We start from the raw sequence: 21,395 nt of genomic DNA, 5'->3' as shown, positions 1-21,395 counted from the left end.
TATTTAGAGACCATGTATTCAGTATCGTTTGTGTCCAAGTAGTGCGGAATTATATAATGCATTGCAAGGTGATAATCACATCAATTAGGTACCAATATGAAAATACTTACTTCATTCTAGTAGAAGCTCGACCTTGTGGAGAAACTACGATTACCTTGGGCATTGTAGTGATGAGGCGATCTATTCGAATTGAATCCGGTATTGCCACTCCATTGGTAGTTTCAGTCTCCGCCGCTGATTAGTGCGTTGGTTAGGAATGTTTTGGGATAGTCTGTGGCAACGACTGTCATTACTAATAATCCTGTGGCTTCTGATGATCGTTTCGGTCGGTAGATTGCGCTTGGATGTGTTGATTGGCTCACTAGCCAATCTAAGGGCATCTTTTTCGGCATAGCCGTTCTTTATCACCGACCAGACCTCTTCGTCCAGTTGGATGATCTTTTCCTGGAAGAATCCGGTTTCGCTATATACTTCTCACGCATCGCTTTTGGTTTAAACGACTGCTTGGCTATCTGAGCGGCCGCATTCCGTGTGTGAATCCACCTCCATCGAAGTCGAACGGTGTTCATTCACTTGTAGTACCTCATCGGAATCTGTGGACGGTTCCTGCATTACTTCCACTTCTTGAACCTGCCCCTCAGCTGCGTTAGTTTCGGCAACGGGTACACTCATGGCTGCTAGTTATATGCCTTCAGCTGTTGATGAAAACATGAAGAAGCGCTATTAGTGCCTTTCTGGTCGTTCCAATCCACAGGAAGCATCGATGAAGCTGAAGGTTCCGGTCCGATTCTCTGTTGACTATGGAGTTACCTAAAGTGACCACATCACTCGTTGTGGCATCAGAGTGGTATATTTACTTGATTGAAATATAAGCGATAATCAACTCCAAAGTCACATTGCCGAGTGGGCCGAAACGTTCAGTTGCATCCTGAAGTTTAGTAGGATTTATTCCCCATAGGGAAATTAGCCCTCAGAGAGCTACCCAGGGTTGTAGTCCATTTAGCGTTACCCAGGCTGCACCGCGGGGAGGCGGACTACTCTACAGCCCAAAAATGTGCATTGGAATCCCAATTTATAGCTAACAAAACACGCTGATTTAAGAATTCAACAGAATTAACAGCACATAGAACATTGCTCTCTTTTATTTTCGTGTAACGAAACGAATAAAAAAATATCAACACCCTTCATATAAAATTTTCATCTTCTGACTCGCGCTCGCTCAATCATCCCTTCCTGGTTTGAATCATCGCCACCGCCATCTTGCTCCGATCATTCACTTCCCCTCCAGCCAGCAGTACCACCAGCAATCCGTTCACCGAAATTCCTCCGAACAACTTCCGGATCCATCCATCGATCTGCTCAATTTTTTCCCGTTTAGTGTCCACATTGGTCAAATGCTCATCCTTCAGCTGAATGCAGCTTAAGTTGAAATCATAATTGAGACACTTTTCGACGGTGTGCTCAATGACCTCCTGGTCGCAGTCCAGCTTTTGGAAGCTGAGTAGCTTCTTCACATCCCTATTGGCCTGAATGGCTTCGCCGAAATAACCGCTGAAGTTGTCCAAATTATCCCCATTGGTTATAATGGCCGATTTCTTGTTCTTCTTCCTGGCGTGCCCAAACAGTGTAGCCGTGATTTCGGTCGTACTGGAATTTTCACCGAGACGTTGAATCTCTTCCGGCGTAGCGATTCCTATCTTGCTGCTGACTTTTTTGTGATAATTTCGGCGGTCCTGAAGCCACTGATCGCCGTAATAGATGTTCTTAGCCAGTTTCAGTTTCACCAACTCCAAAGAAGCCGTACAATCTTCTATCGAATTGTGTCCTCCGGAAGAGCATTGAATATTCTGCTTTAAGAACTTCTGTGCCAATACTTTCAGCTTACTCTTGGTTCCCGCCGTTCCCGTGACGTTGTACAGGATACTGGTGTCCACTACGTATGGGTGCATCATCTTTAATGCGTGCAGATCAAAATTCAACGACTGACCCACCAGAATCGCATCCGGTGGAAGTTTGTTCCGCAAATCCTTCTGAACATCTTGTAACGTTTTCGAAACGTTTTTCATCATTTCCGCCGTGATGCCGGAAAATGGAGTTAGATAGTCGACGATTTTGTTCGACGGTCGGACCAATGATTCATAGAACTCGTTACCCTGTTCGTCGATAATGGACACGCGGGTGAGTTCCGACGCGCCGATGCTGGTTTTGCACATTTCGCAATCCAAACCGAACATCGGCGATTTGGGCGTTACGGGGGCATAGTGATCGTTGGTGGTCACGTATCCGGCGTATCGGTGCTTGAGGCTTCCTAGAGGAAACGAGAGAAAAAAAAATAGCACCGGTAAATTAAATGCCATGGATGTTTCATCGCTACTAGATGCTGGTGTTGGTTGGTTTGAATCGGGGTTGTTAATCGATTTCTAGTTTTAATTAATGCCGTTGCCGATGTATTTGTCATTTATTGCTCCGGAAGATATTGGGTACATCTTTGAACACCCACATTCCATTTTGATCGAAACAAATTTTCCATATAACAATGTATTAAGTTTTTTTTTTTATTTACTTTGAACTTTTCTCAAAGCTCAGTTAATTTTGAAATCAGTCTCGAGAAAAGATTAAGAAGGTTCGATTTTTTCAACCTGGCAAGCTATTCAAATATAATGCTTCCTTCTGAGCAGTTCTTTCGAATAGTACTGATTTCGGAATTTTCTAAATAATTAACATATTTCATTTTTTGGAATGCTCCCTCTTTTAACTCAAAAAAATAATTCGTACTTTGGCTTTTGTTTCTTTTTATAATTAATTGTTTCATTATCAAGAGCGTACATTGCTTTTTAACAAGGAGCATGTGTTCATCAACATTTAATGTTTTTTTATTCAAATTGAGACCGAGGAACAAATATTCCATTGGTTACTATGGAAACATAAAATAATCGTGATTTTAAGAGGTTATAAACTGTAGTAACCTGCTTATGTTATCTAGAAACGGTTTTTTTCTTCGGTCTGTTCACTTCTATTCCGATCACACTACTGAGAAGACATAAAAGAATGAATTCTGAAGACCACCCCGAAATTTTCAAAAGCTCAAGAGGTGTTTAGTTCTGCCTGAATAGGCATGTAAGTAAATTGCCCAAGCGTTTGAAGATTCAAAACTAATACCATATTTAAACAGGGATTATTGGGACTGCCGCAACCGAAGGAGGGTAAAGCCAGCTGTTTTGCTCATTTAACCACTATAGCTTGAGCCATTTTATATCTGGACGCAATGTTTATTTTACTGCAGTGCTCCTAGCAGTCGGATCTGGAATGTTTTGACAGCTGTTTGGTATGTTTGTTTGGTTTGTTTTATTATATTAATTTTAACGCTCTTGGGTCATTCGTGACTTGTCCGCGCAGTTTGGTATGAAATGTTTCCTTTTTCAGTGCTGACAAGTTCGTCTCGATCAAGGTGACTACATATAGGTGTTATAATGTGTCAAATTCATGATTCAGCCATGTTGTATTTTTGTATGGGACAGCGACCGAGTTTGTTTACAATTTGCTCTAAAACCGCACACACCCCCGCCCCCCCCGCGATCTCCTCACCCATATAATGACAAAGCTGTATCACCATGTACCCACCATGGTCACGATTCATTTTGTTTAATATAAATAAGTTATACATTTTTGACGTCGACTACGTCTTTACGGGAAGCTACTGGGGGTAAATCGAAAATCTAAAATTGCGACCGTCACGAAAAGGTGTAAGGCTTTGAACGCTTTTAACTTTGTCGTTTATAGATGAAATTTAAATCCAAATACACCTATCGATAGGAAATAACTCTCAAAATCTGCTACAATACATGCTTTTCCAATTTTTCATAAAATAACTGTTGTACATATAAAAAGTTATCTTTTTATCACTGTTTTCATGAAATAAACGTTCTCCCCAAACCCAGTCGTCATAATCGAGTACCATTTGGTTGCACATCGTGCTGCTTGAATCTGAAAAGTTATAAAACAGCGCTGCTTTTATGCCTCAACGTATTTGCGCTTCGGACCGTGGGTGAGCAGGTAGGTAGGAAGGCAGCGGTTCCTGTCAAGCGTGTTTTGCACCTCGAATCTTACGCATCGTTCCTGTCGAGATCACTGGCTACTGGCAGCGCCGTCGCCTCGATGGCGCAAACGCTCCGAAGTGGATCAACCTCCTTGCCTGAATGATAACGATCCCGCGTTCTACAAATCTCGATTACTTTTTCGAAAGGACATTATCAGCTTTTATAAACAACCAGGGTGGCCAGTGAATTTTCATTTTGAAATTCCCGGTTTTTTCCCGGTTTTCCCGGTTCGAATCTTAAAAAATTTCCGGTTATTAATATTCAACAAAAAACGAAATTGTACGCATTTTTAACAACGCGACAAACTGTACATTTTCGGAAATTATTTGTGGGGAAAATAAAAGCAAAATTACACAAAGTATTTATTAAAACTGAAAGTATAAATTCAACTCTATGAGTCACTTTATGTACCTACATATTCAAAAAAATCACAGAACAATCTATAGAATCTTGCGGACAAACCCTAGAACTTTTATTAAAAGTTAAAAGTGTTCAAAATGTTGAATTCAAACAAATAATAAGGAGGATTCCCACATAATTTTCGAAGGAGAAGTTCTGAACAGAATTCCAGAATTATTCTGACATGAAATCCTTAAAAATTGTTAGATGAATTTGGAGGGATTTCTGTGCAGAAGAATGCAAGTTCTAAATTAATATCAAAACGAGTTGTGAAAAAAAACGTTAAGAAAAATTCCTACGTGATTCTGAGGAGATTTGTATGGGGATCGTGAGAAAATGACAGATGAATTTTAAGAAGAATTTCAAGATAATTATTATGAATAAACAGAGTTCTAAGAGTGTTCCGGGGATAATTTTAACCCTAGTATGAAAGAGTCATTACAGAGCTTTTTGCATTGCAAAAAATTGCTGATAATTAGAAGAACATTCTTTAAAATACTCCAAGGGGTTTCCAAATAACATTTCGGAAGATTTCTGCTGCTTTGAATAGAGTTAAAAGAAAATTTTGAAAGGAATTTCAAAGGATCCAGAGAAGGATTCCAAGTTAATTCTGGAATTCATATCATGAGAATTTTGAATAACGAAAAATTAAAACCCCGGAATAGTTCAGTTTCGATTTTTACAAATATTTGTTTCCAAAGTCCAGCATCTTCAGCCCATGCACGACAAAAATCAATTTGAAATATTGCTGAGTGATTAAATTTAAAAAAAACAATAAGACGGGAAACTGAACAAAATGATGCAGCAAATAGAGCAAGACATTCATTTGGTAAAGAATCACTCCTTAATAGTTTATTTTGAAAATCTGTTGCAAAAATTTGTTCTTTGCATGCACACTTAGAAAAAATCATGTAAATTTAGGTGCTCTGAGAGTGACATATACGAGCGTCAATTTTGACATAAATTTGAGTCATAACAGAGGCGAAATGTAGCTCAATCAAACGTACCTTTCGTCGAGCAACGAAATTTTCAATCTCGGAGCACTTAATATTACATGACATGTTTGTTTACGTCTCACCTTTCGTGTCAAAGACGGATTCCGTCACGTGTAAAATTAATTATTTCTAAGTGTCTGGTTAATTTATTTTTCCCGGTTCTATGATCGAATTCCCGGGTTTTTCCCGGTTACTTTTCGAATTCCCGTATATTTCCCGGTATTCCCGGTTTTCCCGGTTTGCTGGCCACCCTGAAACAACGCATTTTATCGTCGGTTTGGCGTCGCTTATAGCTCGCCCACGCATACTACTAACACCACTATATCAGGTAGGGGAAAGTTTCTCCTATCTAATGGTGGTGTTAGCATGTGTGGGTGAGCTACCAGTTAAGCCAAATCGACTATCAAATGCGTTGTTTACAAAAGCTGATACGTCCCTTCGAAAAAGTAATCGAGAAATACTCTTGGGCTGTGTCCCAATTGCAGAGTTAACTTTAACTCGTGGTTAAACGTGGCATTTCGATTTCGAAAGTTATAACTCATCTCGATAACTGATGTCACTTTTAACCGCGAGTCGTAAAATTAGGGACCATCCATAAATGACGTAGAATTTTTTTTTACCAATTAACCCCCTTCCCCCTCGTAGCGTGTTTCGCTATACCTAATACATGGCCGGTCACAACTTCTGAAACCCCCCCCCCCCTCACCATCCTCAACTACTATGTTATTTATGAAAGTTCCCTAAGCATTGGGCAACAGTGAAAATCAGCAGCACACACACAAAACGGGTTGGCCATTTATGCGAAATTTCGGTATTGATCGTGAATATCTCGCGATCAGAATATTTTAGCTTGAAATCCCTCCATTTAATTCTCGGTACATATTTTATCTATTGCTTGAATAGAAAAAAAACTAAACATTGATTTTTTTTAAAGATTATGTGCGTTTAGTGAAAGATTACTGATTTCTGTACCAAGCACTGAAATTAGATAAGCTATGAAGTCTATCCTACTTGGAAAATTATGCTATAGAAAGGTTTATAAAATCCCATAACGGCATAACGAGGCCGTTCGATTGCTTTGCTTATCTCTTAGCATAAATAGAGGTACCGTCGAGTTTTTTTTTTCAGTACTAGGAATTGAAATTCGACAGTGAGCGTTCAAAAGGGCCTACTTGCAATGCTCGATTCCCTCCATCTATTTACATTGCTACAGCTAAGCGAAACAATTCAAGCTGAACATTGCATTAGGTCCTAAGTAATATTGACAATATTCTCTTCGTCGACTTTCTCCTTGTATCCCCTCGGCCATGTAAAGACATTTCCAGGTATTTTCAGCACACAGATCGATAAACAAGCTTTTATCTAGCATCTAATACGACAAACACATCATAAAGAGAAAGTCAATGAAGAGAATCAATCCATGTTAATTGAGACCTAATGCAATTTTCAGCTTGAAATATAAGTTCTCACAAAACATATAACAATTAAACTGGAGCTTCACGTTTGCTTCAGTGCAGATCACAAGGAGTTTCAATTTCATGAGTGATGTCACAACCATCCAAGATTTGTGCCCTAGAAATATTGAAGTGATAGGGAATATCAGCCATCATGACGGTCATTGTTGGACGCTTCAATGAATCACCTGAAGAAAGCCCTACCTTCATATCTGATTGTAATTTAGGGACCAAATGTAATAGAATGTATATTCGCATTTTTATGAGGTCCTGGATTTACCAAGTTTTACTAAGTAGGAAACCCAAAATATGTACATAGGACCGAAATCATAGGACACTTTCACTGTATTTTAAATCAATATCTAGAAAAGTGCATGAGAATTTCACTACACAGCTTAACGTAGTCTACGTCAACCATGCGGTCGTGTCTTAAAGACAACCCCACCATTTTTTTCTTTATTAGAGTAACTTTAAGCCAGTGGCTGGTTCGTCACTTCGAAGTTATACTTGATGGTAGCCGCGCACAAAAAATTAATTTTGGTTTTGGACACCCACTTGGAAAATCCGACGTGGTCAGGTTAAAAAATTGCAAAGTCGTAGAAATTGGCTAAATCGACGGCAGGATCATAGCAAGCGTCGTAGTGGAACTAAGGATCGGAAGCTGCATGCATGAAGGTGTTGAGAACGGTTAGGACAAACCCACCAGAGCTGTCGGATTATGGCCCCAATTATGTAAGTCGAGTCGAGCGTCACTCGACTCGACAGACACTCGACAGGACTATTTTGGTATTATGCAGCAGTCGACTCGACGCGACGCTGTCGAGTTCCACTCTATGGCACACCGTCTCTATAATGTACCTATGGAGGAAGAAGAGTTCGCTGAAGAAAAGGAACGTATCTACAAGGCGGCGGAAGTAAATGGATACGAAAAGGAATTCACCAGCAAAATTTTACAAAAACACAAACGCAAGAAACGCCTACAGAACATAACCACACTACAGCCGGAGAGGGATGAAGCCTACCATTTTATCCAAAAGTCACAAACCCAATCAAAAACACACTCAAACGTCAAGGACTACACATAGTACACAAAAGCGACAACACTCTACGCGACCTGTTGTGTAACCTTAAGGACAAGATTCCGGCGGATGAGCAGTCTGGAATTTACCGAATTCCCTGCCAGGATTGTCCCTCGGTGTACATCGGACAAACTCGTCGCAAAGTAAAAGTTCGCCTTAAAGAACACAAAAATGCTGTCGACAACAATAAATCAAACGATTCAGCTGTGGCGGCGCACACGACGGCCTCCAATCATCAAATTGATTGGAAAAGTGCGAAGCTCATCAAAACAGTACGAAAACCCTCACACCTCAATGCATGGGAATCAATGCATATCAACAACACACAGGAACCACTGATGAATGAAGATGATCCTCCCATCACATCATCTTTGTTCAACTTGACGAAGCTGAAAATACAGTAACAACTCTCTTCTCTGGACGTCTACACAACAGCGTAGCAATCCTATTGTAACCAGTCGGACATTGTCCCGTAGATGGGCAGCATCGCGCCCGAAACCGGTCGACAGAAAGGTAATTTTTAATCCGTTTTAAATGTTGTAAGAACGATAAGTGTTGTGTCTTGTCTCGCCTCGCGTGTTATCTTACCCTATTCGTATGGCCATTATATTCGACCATACATGGTTTTTGGAATCCAACTGGTCAACTATTGAAAAACAATTAAAATACTATTGATTTTAACCAAAAACTTTTTTTTATGGATTTGGTTATATGCAACATTTTTTGTTCCAGCACTTTTCTTAGGAACGCATATTTGTATGTCAAAACTATCAAAAACCGTGTGGGAAGGAAAGGGTTAAGGTACACCGGGGCAAGTGAGAATAAGTAGTTATTAAGGATTGTTACTGCAGATTCCCGCCTGACCTGTTCAGGGCAATTGAAGGTATAGGCTATACCTTCACAAGTCTTGGAGGCGAACCAGCCTAAGGCTGAAAGCCTCCTAAATAAAGCTAAATAATAATATACCTTCACATTCCCTGAACTAGGCCAAGCGAGAAATTGCGGTAACAATCCTTAATAACTACCTATTCTCACTTGCCCAGGTGTACCTTAACCTTCTTTGAAAGAAGGGTAAAAAGATCTCAATGAAAAATGCAGCATTGGGTGATAAAGAACATATGCGCAAACATCCATGCAAATCGGAAATCATCATATCCAACCGATTTGCGATTTGGGCTAGAAATGCTCAATGATCAAATCTTCTACACTAGTATTTACTTACTCATTGTCTGATAACGACATTGGATTTGAAGTATCGCGAATATTTCTACGCATTATTGAAATATTAACCAGCTCCTCTTGGTTATCCTCGTCTTCGTAGAAAAAATCAACACTTTTCCAAATCGTTCTCTGGTAGTCAAAACAGATTGCGACTAACTGGAAGACTACTGAGACTTATTTTAATCGTGGTTTCAATACAGGATAAAGAATCAGGACTAGGACCAAAGATCCGACAACTTACGATAATAGTATGTTCAGACTACAGAGTTATAACATGTTATAACTCTCCAGTCTGGACAGCGTTTAACAGTTGAACCACAAACTAAATGCCATTAAAATACTTGAAATCTAGCATGAAACCTCAACTTCGTTAATAACAAAAATATAGTTAGGTTCAAGCTCTTGCCGAAACCAGACGTATCTAAAGCATTCGGAGTATTTTTTTTTTCTCGTGCGCGCACCTCGGTGTGTGAAAATCGTTTTCGCGTCAGTATTGCCTGACGAAAATCTTTACAATTTGCAAACGTTGTGCCTACATAGTGACTATGGCTTCAGTGCGTCCTCGTGAGAACACATTCAAGATCGACTTCTCAAATTTTCCCAAACGTCCGTCGTTTGAAGAAATCCACACGTTTGTGACCGTGGAACATGTCGTTCGTTTGCAAATGAATCATGCACAAAACTGTGCGCATGTGAAGTGCCGTGATCTACAATGTGCTCAGGATGTTGTTGAGCAGCATCATGAAAAACATGAACTCGAGGTCAACAAGACGAAGGTGAAGGTGCGCCTGTTCATGGATGACGGTGGCATCGAAGTCAAGATCCATGATCTATCCGAAAACGTTCGGAATGAGGAAATTGTTGTTTTTCTTAAGCAGTTTGGAGACGTGAAGGCAATCAAGGATGTGGTCTGGGGTGAAAACTTTCCACTCAAAGGAATTCCAACAGGTGTGCGTATCGTGAAAATGGCACTAAAGCGCCACATCAAATCCTTCGTAACCATTCAAGGTGAGCAAACGTTGGTTACCTATCGTAACCAACTCCAAACGTGCCGTCATTGCGCAAATCCGTCTCACCAAGGCTCTACTTGTGTGGAGAACAAAAAGCTTTTGGGACAAAAGGTTGATCTCAACAATCGATTGATCCAAGCAGCACAGTCCAGCAATACCCAAGCAAACAACAATCCATCAACTAGTTTTGCCCATGTAGTAGGAAGCAACAAGAGTTCCGCACCAACACTGTTGCCCAACTTCGTATCTCTGGGCCCGGTGCGACCACCATCGATTACAACTGCTCCAGATACCAACAATGCCTCTACACCTCACTCATCTGCTCAACCCGTCGACGACACCACCACAAGCAACGATCACAGCAACGTACAACTGGCAGCGGAAGGACGTGAGGATGAAAGCGGAATTGACCCACATGAGAAGACTGCACGAAGTACTCCACATGAGCGGGCCCCTCAGCCTGAAAAACAACAACATGCTGAAACTACAACGAGTTCAGTGAGTACCTTCAAAGTCCCATCCAAAGTATCGAATCCAAGTAATATCTCGATGTTGATTTCCGACAGTGAAAGTTGTGATTCGTCCCGTGAAAATGGATCATTTCAAACAGTTAAACGTTCTAAACGTACAAAAAACAAAAACTAGACAATCTAAATGAACCCCCGAAACCACCACCAACCAAAGCAATCCTACAGCTAATCCCGAGTAGACCGCGGGTAATCGGTCACCCACTCTCTAACAAAATGAATATTACGCCCTAAGTGAAATGAATAACTCTCCTCTGAGCTACAATATTGGATGCATCAATATTAGTGCTATGTCTAATGTAAATAAAATTCAGTCCTTGTGTACATTTATTCGTTTGATGGATTTTGATATCATTCTTTTACAAGAAGTCGAAAATCCCCATATGTCCATACCAGGCTTTAATGTGATCACGAACGTCGATAACGCCAAAAGAGGTACTGCCATAGCCCTCAAACCTCACATACCTATTTCCAATATTCAGCGCAGCCTCGACAGTCGAATTCTCACCGTAACTGTTGACAATTCTATAACTATTTGCAATGTTTATGCTCATTCAGGCTCTCAAAATGCGTCCTCTCGTGAGTTCCTCTTCAGACACACTCTCCCTCACTACTTACAAAGCTCTCTGTCCCATCTAGTGCTAGGTGGGGATTTCAACTGTGTTGTATCGACCAAAGATGCAACCGGGTCCAATAACTACAGTCTAGCCCTCAAACAACTTATAGATAATCTCCAGCTGTGCGATAGTTGGGACCATCTCCATAGAAACCAAATTGCATTTAGCTTCGTCCGCCCTAATTGTGCTTCGCGTATAGATAGAATGTATGTATCACATGCCCTTGTTCCGCATCTTCGCACGTCTGAGTATCTCGTTACACCCTTTTCTGACCATAAAGCATACAAAGTGAGATGCTGCCTTCCAGATCTAGGTAAACCACACGGCCGTGGTTTCTGGTCGATTCGCCCACATGTCCTGACTACCGAAAACCTTGAAGAGTATGAGGTTCAATGGAATCGATGGCTCAGAGAAAGAAGAAATTATGACAGCTGGATGAGATGGTGGATTGAATGTGCCAAGCCGAGAACTCTAAGCTTTTTCAAATGGAAGACCAATCTTGCATTTCGAGGATTTCATGCTAGCAATGAATTACTGTACTGTAAGCTGCGTGAAGCGTATGAAAATTTGTACCAAAATTCGCAAGGAATATCCGAAGTAAACAAAATCAAAGCTCAGATGCTTCATCTGCAAAGCAATTTCTCAAAAGTTTGTGTACGAATTAATGACCAATAGGTATATTGCAGGTGAGAAAATTTCCGCCTTCCAGCTTGGGGACCGTCTTCAGCGTCGAAATAAAAGCACAATACATAGAATACGGCAAGGGAACCATCACTTGACAAGTTCTGTTGAAGTCGAAAGGCACGTCTGTCAATATTTTCAGGAACTTTACTCTGCTGAAAATTTGCCAGATAATACAAATTTTCCAAGTAATCGCGTTATTCCTGAAAATTCTGCATCAAACATGCAAGCTATGGACGAAATTACCACCCAAGAAATCTTCTTTGCCATTAAATCCAGCGCTTCAAGAAAATCTCCTGGATGCGACGGCCTGCCAAAAGAATTTTATATGAAAACTTTCGAAATAATTCACCGCCAGCTAAATCTCATCATCAATGAAGCACTACGTGGCAACATAATGAAGAAATTCATGGATGGCGTAATAGTTCTCTGTAAGAAAAAAGGTGACGATGATACAATCAAAGGATATAGGCCCATATCACTGTTGAACTTTGATTATAAAATTCTTGCGCGCATTTTAAAGCAAAGAATGGAAAAAGTTATGATGGAGAACAATATATTAAATCCAAATCAGAAATGCTCCAACTCCAAAAGAAACATCTTTGAAGCTGTATGTGCTATTAAGGATAGAATTGCGGAAATAAACTGCAAGAAAAGAACTGGAAGGCTCATCTCTTTTGACTTAGATCACGCCTTTGACCGCGTAAATGTAAATTTTCTTTTGGTTGTGATGCGGAGCATGCGATTCAATTCTGACTTTGTGTCCCTCGTCCAAAATATTATGTCCATGTCTCATTCTCGTGTACTTGTGAATGGAAATCTAACAATCGAGCTCCCCATCCAACGCTCAGTCCGTCAAGGTGACCCTCTGAGTATGCACCTTTTCGTCCTTTACCTTCACCCTCTCCTAGAAAAACTCACTTCCATCTGCAACAACCCTCTAGAACTCGTTGTAGCTTATGCGGACGACATATCCATAATTGTGATGGACGAAACAAAACTGGATACAATCAAGAAGGCGTTTATGGACTTTGGAACTGTCTCGGGAGCTGTGCTGAATTTTACTAAAACAACATCTATCATCGTAGGAAGACATCGCAATATCAGACGTGACTGCGACTGGCTCGCTGCGCATGAATCGGTCAAAATCCTAGGCGTCGTATACTTCAACTCTCTGAAACGCATCATTGATTACAATTGGGGAGACGTTATTCGAAAATCATCTCAACTTATGTGGCTTTTCAAACCTCGAGTTCTCAGCGTTCACCAAAAGGTCATCCTCGTAAACACGTTCATCACTTCCAGATTGTGGTTCATGGCATCGGTCCTCAGTATTTCCAACCCGGCAGTGGCCAGAATGACATCTCAAATTGGATCGTTCATTTGGGGGCGATATCCTTGTAGAGTAGCAATGGAGCAATTAACTCTTCCTGTAGAAAAAGGTGGACTCAATCTTCACCTTCCGAGGCTTAAGTGTAAAGCATTGCTGCTAAATCGCTTTGTGATGTGCCAAGAACAAACTCCTTTTGCATCATCTTTCGTTACGCAGATGGCAAACCCACCCAACGTCAACGGAATCCCTGCATTGTATCCATGCCTGAAAAGAATTAGCAAGGAGCTACCTTACATCCCCGGAAATGTGTCAAGGAATCCTTCTGCAAGTAGTATCGAAAACTTTTATCGTAGTTCTCTTAAAACACCAAAAGTAATGGAAGAAAATCCTAACGTTCAATGGGCTAAAGTTTGGCGAAACATACGGCATAGAACCCTATCAGCAGAAGAGAAGTCAACGTATTACCTATTGGTAAACAACAAAATCCCGCACGCGGCCATGTTCTACAGGCAGAATCGAACGGATAGTGAAATATGTGCTCATTGCCAGAATGCGGTCGAAGATCTTGAACATAAGCTCTTTACATGCAGGCGTGTACGCCATCTGTGGGATTATCTTCGTTCAAAATTGGAGCAAATTTTAAACCGAAGAGTAACCTTGCAAATGTTTATGATACCTGAATTTAAGAGTGCGAACAGAAATTCGAAAAACGAGGCTCTAAAAATGTTTATCGTTTATGTAAACTTTGTTTTAGATGTCAACAGTAGTTTTACAATAGATGCACTGGATTTTAATCTATGCTGTAACTGTCTCTAGATGTTAAGATAAAAGAGTTCTAAATAAACGTGTTATAAAAAAAAAAAGTCTGGACAGCGTTTAACAGTTGAACCACAAGCTAAATGCCATTAAAATACTTGAAATCTAGCATGAAACCTCAACTTCGTTAATAACAAAAATTACACGAACTTCAATATTGTTACAAAAAAATCTTCAACGGAACAACAAAAACAAACTTGAATATTATTAATCATTAAAAATATTGATCGTTATCTGTCAAAAATGACATGACGCTAGAGTTTTATGGCCAATTCAATCTGATTCAGTCGACTTCCATAATGCCTATTTTTGCTACACTCGACGGCGTCGAGTGTCGAGTTACTCGACGAGAGTGTCGAGTTACTCGACACTCGACGCTCGACTCGACTTACATAATTGGGGCCTATGATATCGAAAAGAAATTCAATGCCAGCCAAAGCACCGTCAGAAGGATTCTTTAGCGAGAAGGATTTCGATCTTTTCGGGCCAGTAAGTAACCAAAAAGGACACTGAAGCAGAATCTAGTGGCCAAAAGATGTGCCAGGAAGTTGTACAATGAGGTTCTTACAAAGTACGAAGGATGCCAGCTCATGGACTATAAAGCCACTGGTCGAGGTGATGTCCCTAGCAAGTTCAAATTTGGTTTTGCCGGTAAATTTGCAAGAAAGCTTATGATTTGACAAGGTATTTGCAGCTGCGGACAAAAAAACCCAGATTTTCGTGACAAACAAGACTATGGATTCCAAAATGTACAAGCAGGAGTGCCAGAAAAAACGTAATCTTCCGTACATTAAGGCTCACAATGGTCTGATTTGACAAGCTGCCACTACAGCGTAGAAGTTCTACAGTGGTATCGAGATAACAGGTTTGATTTCTTCGAAAAGGACATCAAGCCACCACACTGCTCTCAAATAATCATTTTGTCAAGCTTCTGGATTCATGTACCATCAGATGTCACTACTGTTGTTTGCGGTAACATCTATCGGAAACTACGCATAATCTGCTTTCCGTTAATTGTTCACATAGGACAGAGCAATGCAAAACATGTCTGGTACCTCTATAGGGTAGAGAACTACTTCGGCCTAAGCACCCATTTTGGGCCTATCAAGCAGAAAACATCAAATGAATCCATGATTTCAGCGTTAACAGGTAAATAATGCGTTTGGTACGATACTTTAGATCAAATGCTACCGAACGAAGTCAATAAGAACACGAGATATGAATGTTCGCACCCAATATTATCAAATACAAATGAAGCGCTCCGAACGAATCAATCTTTATCTTCATCCGATAGGCCGAAGTGAATTCATTGGCGTTTCAATGGCGTTTTAATGCGTTAGGCCGAGTTTAGAATCCGTAGGCCGAGTTTGGCGTCAAGAAGCAGTGTTAGACTTTTGACAATATCTCAACGATTGGTTTCTCTTTAGCAAATCATACGGTACGTACGGAAAGGTAAATAAGTTTGGAAGCCATCAGCAATAATAACATTCCGTTTGGTGCTAAACTACGCTAGATTAAGAAAGACTAAGTGCGGGTTGTGCTTAATAGGCCGAAAATGGGGTAATTAACCCTATATGCATTTAGATTAATATTCGAAGTCCCTCCTTTTTTACACATTCTGCACACAAAATAGCTCACCCCTCACATAATTTTCCGCCGATTTTTATGTATGGGGCGGGGCAGAAAGTATCTTTTGTGCAGAATATGTAAAAAAGGAGGAACTTCAAATGTTAAACTAAATGCATATATAGAGGTACCAGACATGTTTTGTAGTGACAGGTACTCTATTTTGTAATCTGTGAAAGGGAAATCACAAATCGAGTGTCATCAAAATGCATGGCATGTTGAGAGATTGAGCTCGTGAGAGAGAATTTTCTCTCTCAAATTTGAATTTTTTGGCTCTATGGGTACTGGTAGTAAAGCAGGTACAACTGTATGAGGAAAAAATCATTTTTATTAAATTGTAGCTTGTTTAACAATAATTTCACGGAAGCGAATTATTCCCACTTCTCTCAAACTCTATATGGGGATTTGTATCACTTCCTACCAGCGGAAAAGCGCCATCTCTGTGTAAAATGGTTGGACGACATGATTAATTCCGCAAAATTGAGAAATATTGTCAAACAGAAGTTGAAGAAGAGTGGAAAGGTGACTCGAGATGCGACAGAGATGAAGAGATGGTGGAACAAAACGGCCGCTCAGGTGCAACACAACATCTAAAGCATTAGACCCATGGAAACAAGAGCCGCACTCGCCCATTACGAAAACAACATCGATGTTTGTTTGTTGCAGGAAAATTAATAATTAATTTAATTTATTTATTTATTTATTTATTTATTTAATTATTAATATGGGTGAAGGAAGGGGAGTACTTCAGATTAAGGGGATTCTGCCTAGAATCAGCTAGAAGGTCAAGCTGTTACGGAGGAGTAGGAATCCTACTCCACTTGAACTATGGATACCAGGTCCTAAACTTAGGTAATTTTCTGCCGATAGAAGTAGAAGCAGTAAAGATCGTCCAAGGATTCCATCCTACCCCCGGATCACTCGCTAATCGGAGAGATTTTGCCGAAAATAAGGAGTCTATTTGAAGCACTTGCAGACATCGAAGGAGAGGTCTTAGTTGGAGGAGACTGGAACGGATATCGCCCCACAAGGGACTCGGAAGCAGATGCATGCAGGAAAGGAAGCGTAATAAATAAACACGCTGATTGAAAACTCGTTTTGTGTTCTGCTAAATGGCGGATCGCCAACTTGCCTAACCACCACGGTAAGACGTAGCTTCACCGTAGATTTGACAATAGCAACTCCTGGAACAGTATAGGCTCTCTGCTCGCAAACAGTTGAATTTCTGACATTGCACAGTGAGCAAAAACTGGCACAGAGTCACACTTATTTCGTGCCGCTGGTTTCAAGAGGTGTGAGATACCTATTCTTATTTATAACAAATCAGGGACATCTAATGCTGCTGGCTTTGTCTTACGCAGACTACTGTGAGTCCCCCTATTCTGCGAGTCACGTGACTCTATCTCACCAGTTAGGTGACAATACATGCATACATTGGTTGGCATAGAAAGCTCTCAATTAATAACTGTGGAAGTGCATCTAGAACACTGAGTTGAGAGCCGGCAAACCGCTCGCAACAGAAGCGTCAAGATCCTATTACAAGAAGCCGAAAATACTCGATCTTGCCTAGTACACAGCCATTGGGAATAACCCAGGAGTTTCACTTCTACTTAGTTATATCAGAAATTTAAAAAAAAAAAACTGTAGCTGTAGGTACTCACCGCTGAGTTCCTACAGCTTTTAGAAACTTCTCCATACCTCTAAGGCTCTGAACCATTTGGTGGATTATTTTAACTTTTGGTTAAATTTGACAGATGGAAAGTTATCCGAGCGTGGTTACTTCTGACAGACAAGAAGTTAAATTTTGACAACGTAGGCTAAGTTCTTCTCGAAAACCGGTCGATCGACAGCACAGGGATTTTCGAACATAGAAAATAACTTTCGAAATGTCACTTTTAACTTAGCCAGGAGTTAAATTTAACTCGGCTAATGGTAAAATATAAAATGCGATAAAATAGCAGCGCATTCCGATTTTCATACAAAATGGTCAACTTTGACATGATGTAACTTTGTTAACTTATGATAAATTGAGCTGAAACGTTCGCCAAAGAACAGCAAATATGTTCAATTTTACGATTACATATTTGTAATCGATTTTTAAATTTGTGGAAGCACCTGCCGGAAAGTGAGACACCAGGTAAAATTGTTCAAAATAAGAGCAGTTTATTATTTGAAAATTTACGTGCTGCAAATATTTTAAACATTTTTAACTATTATGTACATTTGTTAATTGGGTGGGGATTGTAAGAATTTTGAAAAATGTAAAATTTAAAATCTTAAAATTAAGCTGAAATGAAAATTATTAGTAGTGGTATTATGAACAATTTTACCTGGTGTCTCACTTTCCGGCATATGCTTCCACAAATTTAATATTTTGTAATCGTAAAGTTGAACATATTTGTAGTTCTTTGGCGAATGTTTCAGCTCAATTGATCATAATGTAACAAGTTGACCATTTTGTATGAAAATCAGCATGCGCTGCTATTTTATCGAACACACCTGTACAAGTTTACAGTACCACGAGAGCTGAAATGTTTGTAATATGCATTTCTCACGCTGATGAAAAATTTGATATTTTGTATGGGATATTCACTTCGCTTCGAAATACAAAACCAGCCCGTTAACCATTAAATGAATCAAATGTATTCTTCAAAGAAGAAGCATGAGTCATGATTCCAGTGAACAAAAAAGAAAATACAACTCGTGCCAGTCAGCATAAAATGCATCACTCGACGTTACTAAAAAATCTACCTACAAGAGAAACAACGGTTTATGGCGGGTAGCGTTCGCTCGCTTTATCTCGATTCTCGAAAGTAAAATTGAAGAGTAAACATTTTTCAAGTGGCAACGTCAACGAAGCAATCGATTGTTACAGACTGCCATTTCAGTGTGGGGTGCCATCATTGTGTGTATATGAATCAAATGAAATGAAAACAAATCAAGAACAAACTTACCCGTCAATGGCATTGGATAATCTTCGTTGATCATCTGAATGGGTGATAGAAGCAACTGCGTCCGAGGAAACTTATCGCCATGGGGTAGATCGTTTTCATCATAGTCGCCACCGCTGTCCTCCACATCGAAACAGATGTTAGTGAAAATGCTTCTCTTGATCAGAAGATTGTCCTTGCGGGCCAACATAGCCGCTTCCAAGGAGCCGTACTCGGCCAACAGAATATCCTTGTGCGTGTCACTCAGTGGCACGCATGCCAATTCATCAACTAGCCGGTCACTCGGTACCACCACCTGCAGTATGTGGTGGAATATCTTCTTGCACTCCTTAAAATCGCTCTCGAATTCGATGAAATCATCCGACGTAAGTCCTTCGATTAACAGTACAGTTGTGTGCGTTAGTTTGGCTGATTTTTCCAAAGCAGCCCACCGACTAGGATTTGTTGGAGAATCGGTCCGCAGCAAAGTATACATCAAGAGAGCCTGAATATCATCCAACAACAACGGAACGCGCTCCTCCGGCTTGGTCTTCATTAGCGCTTCCTCCCCCACCTCCTTCAAACGAAGTTTCGGGATATTCCGCATTCTGTCACGTCGTTGGTTTACCTCCGCTTTCAACACACGATAATCACCGTCTTCCAACTTTGTTTTCTTCGGGTCAGGTTCCTGTTCCTGCTGACAACCGTTCTCCACTGTCGACGAAACTGAACTGCTAACATCGGCCGAGGAAAGAGTAGCACCAGCAGCAGCAGTAGAACTAGTCCCGTCTTGCTCGTTCAACTGCATCACCTCGGCCAAGGCGAGAAGCTTTCGCTTTTTGCGCTCCAGACGTTGGTCCCTTTTGCTAACGGAACCACTGGAAGACGAAAGCAATTTCAGGTTTGATTCTTCCATTTGCTGAACGGAGCAGAACGGAAAATTTAGGTAAAAAAAAATGCCAGAATATTTTATGAGCTAGGTAGGTACAAAGAACATGGAGGAAATAAAAAAATGGCGCCGTGGATCGATATTTAACCGGTAGCATTTTTACCGGATTTCCACGAAACTACAGCACTAATGGATCAACATTTATCAACAAACTACAGAACTATGCTTACCACGGAGGCCTCTGATGAATTTAATTATTTTTTCACAGCTTTACTTCGTAAAACCGAACCCTCGTGCTTCCGCATAGAAAATCACTTAAACAACGCCATTCTTCACTCACCAACCACAAGACAAGAGTCAGCATTCAGCGACGACATCACGTGTGCATTAGTATTGGTGTGGTAGCCTGGCAGCAATGTGTCGATTACTAAGGGTAGGCAATCGGTTAAGCAAGCAATTAGTGACGTCACTTATTGCGTTTGCGTTGTTTTTGGCCTACTAAACAACAATATTTCACGATCTAGGTAGCACACCGCGGGCCAATAAGAACAGAGAGAGGTGACACAGATCGTGAAATATGGTTGTTTAGTAAACCAAAAAATCGACGTAAACGCAATTAGTGACGTCACTAATTGCTTGTAACGTACAAGGGTTTCACTCACACAACTCAATCGATTGGTTTACCTCGGTAATTTACTCATTGAGCGCGGGCAGCGTTTGTGTACACGCTATTTCAAAACTACCCAAATTTGGGTAGAATCCACCCATATCGGTCAAAACTGAACCTACCCAAAAATGGGTAAACTGTGTTGGGAGTGACAAGTTTACAAATGAACAACATTGACATGAATCCGATCGACGTTGTTCATTTGTCAACTTGTCACTCCCAGCACAGTTTACCCATTTTTGGGTAGTTCAGTTTTGACCGATCCGGGTGGATTGTACCCAAATTTGGGTAGTTTTGGAATAGCGTGTAGTACAGGGGCGCCAGTATTTACGTTTTCCCCCGAGTTTTCACCATTCAAAAAAATTGGTTCTATGACATTATTTTTGTTGTTATTTTTTTTTATAAAGGGTGATACGGTCAAAATTTGGTCAAGGGAAAACGCGTGTAAATCGGTGAAATCGTTTATTTAAAAAAACAAATTAAATTTCTTTTTCAAGTTCAATTAGTATAAAATTCAGGAAAAATATTCAGTTAGGCTTCCGCTTTTCCAAATCCGAATTGCCGGGCCTTACGCTTGACCCCTGCCATCAGATTTTGTACAGCCACCTTGTCCACCTTCTTCGCCGCAGAAAGCCAGTTTGCCTTGAACTGCTGCTCGCCCTTAGCAGTTTTTTTTTGGTCTTCTTTAGGTTCCGCTTGACAATAGCCCAGTATTTCTCAATTGGGCGGAGCTCTGGCGTGTTGGGAGGGTTCTTGTCCTTGGGAACCACCTGCACGTTGTTGGCGGCGTACCACTCCATGGCCTTTTTACCGTAATGGCAAGATGCCAAATCCGGCCAAAACAGTACGGAACAACCGTGTTTCTTTAACGGCGCCGGTGGTGTAGTGGTAAGCGTGATTACCTCTCACCCCAGCAGGCCTGGGTTCAATCCCAGTCGGCGCCGCCGGGATGTTCTGAGGCATAACATCTCTGATCACGCCTTCCTTCGGAAGGGAAGTAAAGCCGTTGGTCCCCGGTTCATAAGTTGATGGGTCGATATGTAGGGTCCAGGTG

General features: G+C 40.7%; 1 protein-coding gene across 2 annotated transcripts; it reads right to left on the bottom strand.

Moving 5' to 3' along the window:
* Window positions 1-1,095: 1,095 nt before the first annotated feature.
* Rexo5 (RNA exonuclease 5) lies at window positions 1,096-19,999 on the bottom strand. 2 transcript variants are annotated; one of them, XM_065231821.1, is made up of 3 exons: window positions 19,905-19,999; window positions 18,810-19,663; window positions 1,096-2,308 (listed from the first exon to the last, which is right to left on the bottom strand). In XM_065231821.1, the coding sequence occupies exons 2-3, from the start codon at window positions 19,591-19,593 to the stop codon at window positions 1,224-1,226; spliced, it is 1,869 nt and encodes a 622-aa protein (XP_065087893.1). In that variant the 5' UTR covers window positions 19,594-19,663; window positions 19,905-19,999; the 3' UTR covers window positions 1,096-1,223. The 2 variants fall into 2 exon arrangements, with proteins under 2 accessions (XP_065087893.1, XP_065087892.1); XM_065231820.1 differs by having other exon boundaries at window positions 18,810-19,704; window positions 19,905-19,998.
* Window positions 20,000-21,395: the final 1,396 nt, after the last annotated feature.

This window comes from Ochlerotatus camptorhynchus, unplaced genomic scaffold (genome assembly GCF_037179485.1).
Source record: "Ochlerotatus camptorhynchus isolate MF236.1 unplaced genomic scaffold, CSIRO-AGI_Acam_v1.1 ptg000361l, whole genome shotgun sequence".
Taxonomy (NCBI): domain Eukaryota; kingdom Metazoa; phylum Arthropoda; class Insecta; order Diptera; family Culicidae; genus Ochlerotatus; species Ochlerotatus camptorhynchus.
The sequence above is the reverse complement of the archived record's forward strand: the minus strand, read 5'-3'. Positions and strand labels throughout refer to the sequence as shown.

Bases quoted from the DNA above. Each gene is read 5' to 3' on its own strand.
- Rexo5 (XM_065231820.1), bottom strand. From the start codon at position 19,701: ATGGAAGAATCAAACCTGAAATTGCTTTCGTCTTCCAGTGGTTCCGTT. The intron at 2,309-18,809 runs GTAAGTTTGTTC...CGTTTCCTCTAG, and splicing joins TTATCCAATGCCATTGACGG to GAAGCCTCAAGCACCGATAC.